The sequence below is a fragment of the Dendrobium catenatum genome, unplaced genomic scaffold, assembly GCF_001605985.2.
Source record: "Dendrobium catenatum unplaced genomic scaffold, ASM160598v2 fragScaff_scaffold_1586, whole genome shotgun sequence".
NCBI lineage: Eukaryota > Viridiplantae > Streptophyta > Magnoliopsida > Asparagales > Orchidaceae > Dendrobium > Dendrobium catenatum.
In genome coordinates, this window is record NW_021320048.1 from 881,406 (window position 1) to 892,135 (window position 10,730).

General features: G+C 36.5%; 1 protein-coding gene and 1 non-coding gene across 2 annotated transcripts; both read right to left on the reverse strand.

The window, feature by feature from the left end:
* Positions 1 to 6,921: 6,921 nt before the first annotated feature.
* Positions 6,922 to 8,349, reverse strand: LOC110112651 (zinc finger A20 and AN1 domain-containing stress-associated protein 4-like). The gene is made up of 2 exons (XM_020844944.2): positions 8,153 to 8,349; positions 6,922 to 7,726 (listed from the first exon to the last, which is right to left on the reverse strand). Exon 2 carries the CDS (start codon positions 7,623 to 7,625, stop codon positions 7,155 to 7,157), a length of 471 nt encoding a protein of 156 aa, XP_020700603.1. The 5' UTR covers positions 7,626 to 7,726; positions 8,153 to 8,349; the 3' UTR covers positions 6,922 to 7,154.
* A 600-nt stretch (positions 8,350 to 8,949) lies between these two features.
* LOC114581186 lies at positions 8,950 to 9,149 on the reverse strand. The gene has a single exon (XR_003703058.1). It is a non-coding gene; the product is annotated as a small nucleolar RNA U3 (small nucleolar RNA).
* Between the last annotated feature and the right edge of the window lie 1,581 nt (positions 9,150 to 10,730).

Genomic DNA, 10,730 nt, shown 5'->3' on the forward strand with positions numbered 1-10,730 from the left:
GGGGGGGGGGAAATTAATCATACCTTATTCATCGAAATATGCCAAGTATGGCATGAATCATAATCGAATAGCATGGTCTTTAATGCCTTAAATTTTAATCACTCATTGCTCTATCAAGGTCCAAACACTAAACATATTTTTTGGCATTCTATCTAGTTATGTATTATATAGCTCCATCAAAATGACCTTATATATGCTTCAAGACGGAAACATAAGAAAATAGTACCCATTTATGTTTAAGTCATTGATCACACTTGTGAGTTTTCTCTGCTAGGGTTTTGCATCCTGCGTTCCCTGGCCGCCTCTTTCTCTGCTCCTCTGGGGAGGATCTCCGCTGGGATGTCCTCCTCCATTCTTCCACCGTTCCTCCCTCATTGTTCCGTTCCTTCCTCCTCTGTTGGTTTACCACGTGATTGGAAGAGTCTCATCGCCACTCAGCCGCTTGTGTCGAATGAGTTCACCTCTTTGATTTTGCATCATCCGACCGAAAACGCCACTGCTCATTTCACATCAGCACAGTTCAACGCCGGAAGCTCTGAGTGGGCTCTCTCTCTGGTGGGATATTCCATCGGTCGCCGACCATATTACGAAGCCCTTTTTTCTACTATCAAAAAGACATGGTCGCTCAAGGGTACCCTCTCTTTGCTGACCCTGGATGATGGTTTTTTCCTCCTCAAGTTCAACAATAGGGAAGACTATGATATGGCCTGGTCCGGTGGACCTTGGTTCTTCTTTGGCAAGCCCTTCATTTTGCAAAAGTGGATGCCCGATTTTGTTCCCGTTCGTGAAGAGTTCCCGTCGATCCCTCTTTGGATCAAAATTAAAAACTTCCCCCTTTCCTGTTGGACGCCGGAGGGGATCTCCAAGATCGCCAGTTGCGTTGGTATTCCACTGGCTGTTGATGCGCTCACGGCTGCCAAGACAAGGCTCACCTTTGCTAGGGTGTGCGTTCAGGTTTGCGGTAATTCTCCTCTACCTGATGAGATTTGCTATACCGTTGATGGAAAAGTCTTCCCTCTCACTGTTCTTTATGACTGGAAGCCAACCCATTGCTCCTTATGCAATTCCATTATGCACGCCTCTAATGCCTGTACAAAAAATCCTAATCCCCAACCCCCTCAGGCCGAACCTCCAAAAACTCGTGGTAGAAGCTCCAGCCGCAAACCACGAAATCCTAATCCAACTCCAAGACTTAATATCCCCAAACCTCCTACACCTCCTCTGTCTATCCCTATTGAGCCCCCTGTGGCCTCAACCGCCTTGCTTACTACTATCCCACCCACTTCCCAAGTTCTGGTTCCTAACCTCAACAACCCAACCACAGAATCTCCTCATACATCCCCAATTTCCAAACTCAATTCAGCATCAAATTTTGATGTTGTTCCCCCTAAATCACCTCATATTCCTACCACCAACAAATTTGCCATTTTGAAAGACCAAAATGATCTTACCTCTAACCTGACCTTCAATCGTGATACCTTTCCTTTCCCTGCTTATGAACAACCGATAGCTGTTGGTGGAGGTTCTGCTGGCAGTTCCAGCATTGGGAAAGAAAAACAAAGCACGGCCATATCTGTTAACACAAAATCCACAAGATCCAAAACAACCAAAAAGGCTACCTCATCAACCTCAAAATCCTAATGACCAGTCTCCCATCTATGTCTGCCTGGAACACCCGTGGGTTCAACAGCCCTGACAAAACCCTGTGTTGCAAACATTTGGTCAATAAATTCAACCTTGACATGTTGTTCATTCTGGAAACAAGAATCTCTCCTACCAACTACTCTAACAGTTGGTTCCTCTCTAATCACCGCATCTTCTCCCTAGAAGGTTCTTATGATAACTTTGCCTGTGCATCCCCGGGGAGGATTTGGCTAAAATGAAACACTAATACTGTCAGTTTTAAGCATCTTTTTACCTCTAGTCAGCTGGTGCATGGTTTGGTGTTTACGAATAGTAACGAATAATTCTTCATTTTTGTGGTTTATGCCTCAAACAATTTGGAGGAAAGGAGAACTCTCTAGAATGATATTTCTGAAATTGTCAGCTCTATTTCTTTACCTTGGATCATTCTCAGTGATTTTAACTGCTGTAGGTTTAGCCATAAAAAAGCTTGCAGCTCTGTGCTTCAGGACATTAAGCTCTTAGATTTTCAAAATCTCATTTATAACATTGGGGCTCATGAGCTTTCTTCTGTGGGGCACTTCTTTACTTGGTTTAATCAGAGAATCGATAACCCCATTCATATCAAGTTACATAGGATGTTGGTTAATGATGCTTGTCTGGGTAGATATCCTAACTCTTTTTATACTGTGGATGACCCTTATATTTCGGATCACTCTCCCATTGTGGTGCAGCAGGGGGTGGTGTTAATATTAATCTGAAACATCGATTTCAGTTCAAAAACTATTGGGTGTCCAAACTGGAATTTTGGGATGAGCTCATATCCACTTTCTCTCAAAAGTTTCACAGCAGCCCTATCCACACTTTTTATCATAAGCTCAAGTCCTTGAAGCTTAAGATTAAAGCTAAAAGCTGGGCCTCCTCCACGTCTCTAAATAGAGAAATATCTGAACTTAACCTCAATCAAAACACCATTATTTCCCAACTCCAAGCCTCTCCCCTTGATCCTGATCTCAACCTGGCTTTAAAGATTACCAACCACAAACTTGCTGATAGAAATGCTGATTGGGCTGATTGGACTATCCAACGTGCTAAAGCTAAATGGATGTCCTGTGGGGAGGATGATCTCAAATTTCTTTATTCCAGAATCAATGCGAGGCATAACTCTAACCTTATTAAAGACATTTCCACTGCCAATGGTATTTTCAACAACCACAATGATATTTCCCATGCTATTATCCATCATTTTAAAAAGCTTTTCAACACCCCTCCTCCACCTTCTAACATTGGCCGTAATGCTCCCATTCTCCACAAACTTCCCCCTACCCTTGTGCCTCAATTGGTTGCCCCTATTTCTGTGGATGAGATTAAGATTGTCTTTTTATCCTCCCCTGATCATTCTGCCCCGGGCCCTGATGACTATACATTTGAATTCTATAAGTCTTCCTGGAATATCATTGGCAGGAAACTATGTGAAGCCATTTGGACCTTCTTTTCTACGGGGTATCTTCCTACGCAAGCCGAGGCTACGACCATTGCGCTTATTCCTAAGAAGCCTCATGCCAGCAACATTTCTGACTATAGGCCAATCTCTCTTTGTAACACGTTCTATAAGATTATAGCCAAAATTCTTGCCAACAGATTGAGAGAGGTTATGCCTTACATCATCCACCCTAGCCAAGCTGGTTTTATTCATGAAAGGATAATTTCTGATAATATCTTGTTAGCTTCGGACATTCTCTTGGATTTTAATGCTAAGGATAAACATAAGATGTTTTGTGCTAAGTATGATATACACAAAGCATTTGACACTATCTCAAGGGACTTTCTTATTAATCGTATGATTGCTAAGGGCTTCCCCCCTGTCTTTGTTTCTTGGCCCCCCCCCCCTCTTTGTTTCTTGGATCAAAGGTTGTATTTATGATATTCATTTCTCAGTTTCTATTAGTGGTGCTCTTGAACTTCTTCTGGATTGAGGCAAGGATGCCCACTGTCTCCTTACCTCTTCTGCCTTGCTATGGATAATCTTTCGGATATTTTTGAGGAGGCTTCTATTAACAACTTTTTCCATGGCACTGAATCTGGTAATGTCTCCATTACTCATCTCCTTTATGCTGATGATTTGCTAGTCTTTGGCAGGGCTACTGTTCAAAATGCCCTCTCTCTTAATAGCATTCTTGAGGACTTTGCTGCTATCTCCGGTCTACATGTTAACTCTACCAAGAGCACTCTTATTATTTCTAATAATGTGCATAATGAGGAGGCTATTTATGATACTTTGAACATCCCTTTAGTCCATTCTTCTTTCAAATATTTGGGCATCCCCATTTTTTGTAAGAGACTTAAGAAGTCTGATTTTCAGCCCCTAATCCAAAAAATTCAAGTCTCTTTAGATGGCTAGAAAGCAAAAAACTTATCCTTGGCTGATAGATTTCAATACCTTAAATACACTATTTTCAATATTTTGGCGTATTGGATTAGAAGTACCATCATTCCTAAAGGATGTCACAAGGTGATCAACAGCATTTGTTCTAAATTTCTGTATTACAGAGACATTCATAAGAAGAAGCTTCATGTCATTTCTTGGAAGAATACTTGCTTGCCTAAATATTGTGGTGGATTGGGTATCCCGACCATTGACTCGCTGTATTACGCCTTTGGTTGCTCTTTAATTTGGAGGTTTTAAAATACTAAATGCTATCTTTTTAATTGGTGGAAGGCTATGTATTTATCTTTATGGAATACTGGTAACAAGAAGATGGGGATTTTCTAGAAATTCCTCTGTGGGGTTGCTCCTAAACTGCCGGACTCTTTTCATTTTAGCCTTAATGATAATTCTTCTCTTTCCTTCTTTTGAGAACCTTGGTGTTTTGGTTCCTCTATAGCTGACAGACTTAAGTTGGAAAACTTGGATCATCTGATTTACCCCCATAATTTATCTATTAACTCTGTTTTGGTGAATGGGAATTGGTCTCTTCCTCAAACATTACCGCCTCACATTGCTGATATTATTAAATCTGTGCCTATTTCCGGTATTGTGGGTGACTGTCACTGGACCAATAAATCAAAGCCTGTTTTTAAAACCTTCTACAGTTGTTTCTTCTTAGATACTCAGGTGGTTCCTTGGCATAAAATGGTTTGGCATAAGCGTTATGCCTTATGTTTCTCACTTTGTACCTGGATGGCTTTTAAGAAAGGTCTTAAAACTGCTGATAATTTGATTCTTAGGGGCTGACTGTTAATCCCCTATGCGTTTTTTGCAACTGCTTTGAGGAGAATCATTCACATCTGTTTTTTGAATGCGATTTTTCATTCAATTTGCTGCTTAAGATTTTTCCCTCCATGAGCTGTATGCTTTTAAGGCCGAATCTCGCTCAAGTGTTTAACTGTATTAATGATTGGGGCTTAGACAAGAGCAGTAAAAACCGTTGCTTTCTGTTACTTTGTGCTGAAGTTTACTTTCTTTGGAAACCCCAGAACGACAGGCTGTTTGGCAGTTCCTTTGACTGTCTATCTACTATTTCTGTCAAGATTAAAAGGGTAGTTCTTCAAAAAACTGTTAAATGGACATAATTCTGCTTTGGTTTTCTGCTCTGCTCACTGTTCTGTTTCGGTGGAGGCTGGACTGGTTTTTGGCCTTGCTGCTTCTTGGGCAAGTCCTGGATGGTCCTCTCGGGCAACCAGGTCTTGCTATTTTGAAGGACGATGATGTACGCAATCTATTTAGCCATCCCCTTGGACGGTCACTTGGCAACCAGGGGATTCACACATCCTTTTGGATGATTTTTGCTGCCTGGAAGATCGAATTGAGCATTGCTATTCTCAGTCCTTCCAATTTTGTCTTATTTTCTCTCTGTTTTATATTTCCTTTTCTTAAGCAGCTGTTTTTGTGCTGATAGGGTTTTGAGGTCTGCCGCCAGCTTGTGGTGTCTGCAGATCTTCTTTTTCTGTAATTTCTTCATTCATTAATGAATTGGGCTTAGGCCCCAAATATTCCAAAAAAAAAAAAAATAAAGAAATTCCCAACTTCACCCGTGTGATCTCCCCTGAGTAAAAAAACTTATAAAGAAAGTTGAAGTGGAAAGAGCATTGCATCTTCCATCCTATACAACACCATATGAGTATAGCAGAGTTATTTTGATCTGAACGGAACTTTTAAATATATTCCTCCAATAATTGAAATAGCAAACCTATTTTTTCAATTTTAAGCATTATGGTGCATAATACCGAAAATAAAGCTAAATATCCCAATTCTAATAATATTAAGATTTTGCTTGGAATAGCTTTCTTCTATTGTGAAACTAATAAACCCTTTTGAAATTATTTTAATCAGTGAAATTTGATGAGGTTATTAATGTAAAATTTTCAATTTATTCAGTTTTCTTATTAACTTGTTTTGATTTCTAATATTAAAACAATGACATGAATTCCTCATAATGGACTTTAAAATGCTTTGCCATATTTCAAATAGATTTATGAAATTATTTTATAGTTATAATTTTTATTTTATATTAAATTGTTCATTTCAAAATTATTGATAAAAAATGCAAGCATTTGAAATGTATAGCAAGATTAACAGTAAGAATAACACAAACACCTGATTGAACTAAAAAAGCAATAAATATTAATTAATAAAATTTTATGAGTTATAATAAAATTAACAAATAATAATTAATCCACTACAGAAATTTTCATTCATAAGTAAAATAACATTAATTCAAAAATGCAATAAATAATAAATAGTGAAAATTTTAAATTAATGTTTTTTGAATAAATGACTAATTGGAATTTGGCTCATATTATTAAGTCATTTTACACATTAGTTGGATATTATAATTTTATATAAAAATAATGAAATTTAAATTTTTGGCCACATTTTGCATTTGGTATTTATTTGCTATAAAAAATTTTTTTAAAATTCCCTTAAATAATTTATATTAAAATTTTTTGAAATTCATTTGATATATTTATTATTTTAAGATAAAAAAAAAAATTCACAAAAGAAAAAATAAAAAAATACACCAAAATTGTAAAAATACTCTAATTATTAATTTATAATTCAAAATAAAATATAAATTATATTAAGATAATTTCAGGCGTTAAATTTATAATATATAATAAGTAAAAAATATATAATATATATATATATATATATATTGCCCCTTGTTAATAATATGAATTATAGATGAATAAAAAATTAATTGAATTTAGGGGGTTTAAATTTCCTTTATTAATAAAAACTTTTATTTTTCTCTGGCTTGGTTAGAAGTTCCAACTTTTTTTTTTTTCGGCATTAAGAAAAGGAAAATAGACAACATTTTTTTTTACAACAAAATAGAAAAAAAGCAGAAAGTGCAAAAAAAAAAAAAAAAGTGTGAAAGGAAACAGAATTCTAAAAAAACTAAAGACAAGAACACCGTCGAACGATCACAAACCCTAGATCACAGCCGCTGGAGTTGACCACATCATCGCCGAGCTCACGAGCAGAGGCCAAGTACAGTAATGGAGTATCAGTAATCAGCCAATCACACTCAAATCTTATGGATCTTGGCAGCCTTGACGACTGGGTTGGCTCGGGCGATGGCCTCACGGCCGGCGGCCTTATAGTCGAAGGAGCAGCCATGTTTCTCCGGGTAACGGTGAGGTCCACAGAACGTCATCCCGCAACGGCACCGGAAACCTGTCAACCCCACCCTCTTCCTGCACTCCGTACACCTGCCCGGCGTAGCGGATGAACGATCAGCTGCCGAGTCGCCAGAGGACTCGGGAAGAGAGGATAAGGGAGAGTCAGGAACGGCTGCGGTGGCGAGAGGGGAGGGGCTTAGGGAGGGGGAGATTAGGGATTTCTCAACGGCTATTTTGGCGGAGGCGGCTTGTTGCTCCTTGAGGCGAAGGTCACGATAGCACTTAGAGCATAGATCCATGGTTGCGGGTGAACCTAGGAACCCGCAGTTGTTGGTACAGAGGCGGTGTCCTTCCTGGCATCGCTGTTCCTCAGCCATCTTCTTCCTCTTGCTGGTTCTGGTAGCTTTTTTTTTTTTTTTGGGAAAACACTGGTAGCTTTTTTACTCCAGATTCCGAGATCTCCAATCACACGATCGATCTGCAATATATTTCGAGTTTTCTGTTACTGTCAAATAACTGCAGATCCAGCTAAATCCATCATCAAGACGATGAAAAAGAAAAAAACACGAGATCTGCAGTAGCTCAAAAGAAATAAAACACAAATCAGGCGATTCAAGCAAAGCATATCAGATCCCTTTAAGTAGAAGGTGTGAGAGAAGACGTGCGATGCAAGTGATCTTCTCACCTCTGCTTTAAGGTTAAAGATGCATCCAAATTTGGAATTCCTAACAGGTTTTTTTCTCAAAAAATTGAAACAATCAGCCGGCGTGGATTTCACGAAATAATCGAAAAGATCATCAAAATAAGCTACATAAAGCTCAAATCCCGTTTAATCAGAAACAAAGATAACCAATTCTCAAATCAACAACTCCAAAAATATTCAAGAGATCGACGAGGTACTTACCACTCAAACCGATCGTAAAATCTCAAGCAAAGCGATATCACTTTATAATTCTTCGATCAGAGGAAAGAACCGATGAGAAACTTCGAAGACAAGAAGGAGAAAAATCCACGACTCCGAAGAACCGTGACCAAGCCGTTCAATGAACCCAGCTTCGTTCTATCGCGGGTGCTCATTTTCTTCTCATCTCCGTTGTTAAATAGCAAGTGGCAAGCCCAATACCAAATTACGACAATGCCACTGGTGTTGCTGGGAAAGTGGGCGGAAATTCAATGGGCCGCGGACAGAGAGATAAAGGCGGCAAGTGAACGCGACGTTACGACGTAGCTGCTTTTGTACCGCATGATTAGCGTTCTATCGTGCGTTATCCGCCGTCAGTTTAATCCTTCATTAGAGATAAGATGCTGAAGGAGGGGTAAAATCGGAAATAAAAAAATGACAGATGTCAGCGTTCTGTACACTGACTGTGTGGTCAGCATTGGGCGGCGATTTTATTTCGACATGGTAGATACAGAGAAATGCTCCAAGTAATATAATACTTAATAGAAGTTTATAGACCATTAATACAAATTAATATAGTTTATTTTATATATAAACTTATATGAGCTGTCTTTTTTTTTTTACATAAAGAAATGAATTAGCAAGCAATCATCTAAATTTAATAATTTCAAAGGTGGGATTTACAAATATAATATAAATTTTTATGTATTTATATAATTTTAATTCATTTTTATATTTATTTATATATCCTTTTAATGTCTAAATTATATATATATCTTATTAATATTTTTTCCTTATTTTATCTGTCAGAAAGCCTCGGGGTCATCTTTGATGGTTGCACTCACCAAGAACGATCCGCCATAGCTACGATCCGATGAGGATAATCACTCTCTAGCCTGGAGGCCACGTATCATCAGCTATAGTTTGTCACTTGCCTCTTTAATTATTAAAGATGCAGCTGTACGATCCTATAGAACATATCATGTTCAACTAAGGCCGTTGGATTATTAATATGTGATATATTTTATTGTCTAATTTAGGGCAACAATTATGTCTATGTTTATTTGATGTGTGATTGATGTGCTATGTTATTAGCATGTATATTTATGTTTCATTTGTTCAGTATGTTGGATATTTGTTAATAATATTCTTCTCAATTAAATTCAAATATTATTTTTTTTATTCTAGTATATCACATTAACATGTATGAATTTTATTTATTTATTTTTATACTAAAAAAGTAATGAACTCTAAATATTAAATTAAAAAAAAAAAACTCTTACACAAATTTTAAAGTCTAACATTTAATTCCTTTTTTTGCTTCATATTATTTTTAGTCTTTACTTAGTTTATGTTGTTACCTATGCCTTATTGTAGAATATTTCAAAACTTATTTTCTTATCAACCTTCACATATTTATACCCAAAACTATGAAATTAATTTCATCATAGAAGGAATCTAAATTTCATAGTTCACATTTTTTATGTTGTTTGTAGGAATATCAACTTTATCATAGTTGACAAGAATAATAATGCTAGTGTGAATGATTGACTTCATGAATCTTGCTATTCATACCGCTTATAAATTTGATGATATTTTAATTTTTTGTATTTTCATCTAATCATTTTAAGTAATTTATTTAAGGTTAATATATTTATAGCAACAATAAATATAATGAGTTGATTAAGATATGGATATTTGATCATTTAGAGGACTAGATCCAAGGAGAATTCAAATAATCTCGAGTGAAGGAATCAATATTTAAGATAAATTCAGGAAGAGTAATGTGTGATGTCGGCTTGTACGTGTATGTATGAGGGCACGCTTATGTGCATACAAGTTCGTAAGTGTAACACCCCAAGTTCTAATTTTAAGAATTATTATCAATTTATCTCTAAATTAATCTATGAGAGCCTTTAATATTCATTTATTTAAATATAAGACAATAGAAGCAATACCTCAAAATATTTTACTATATTCACTATTCATCCAAATTTTCATTTACAATAGTTAGAAGTTCAATCAATACATTAGTCTTCCTTTTAATACTTTTGACTAAAAAAATAAAAGATAAATACCAAAACAAAACTAAACATCAAGATCCCGATCAACTTCACTTTATTGGGTCATGATCCCTTTCCTAATCTGAAATGAATAAAAATCACATAATAAGCAACAAAAGCCTAGTAGCTTATCAAAACCTACCACTGCATTTAATACAAATCATCTAAAATCAATATGCACGCTTCATTACAATCATTACAACCATAGAGGTCTATATGAATTTACATCAATCAATGAAAAGTATGAATTAGTGGGAACCAATATAATATTTAAAACATCAATGAATAAAAGTAAATCAAGAATCATTACATTAATAGAGTTCTATATAAAGCTTCAATAATAATTCGACTGCGTCCTAGAACATTTACGAAAGTAGAAAGATATAGAGTTTATCGTCCAAGCTATATATGAAGATCTAACACACATACATATAAGAGAGAGAGAGAGAGGGGCATAGAGAGAGAGAGAGCGGTTTACACATTTTTAGATGTAAATCTTGATACGGCGTCACAAAATT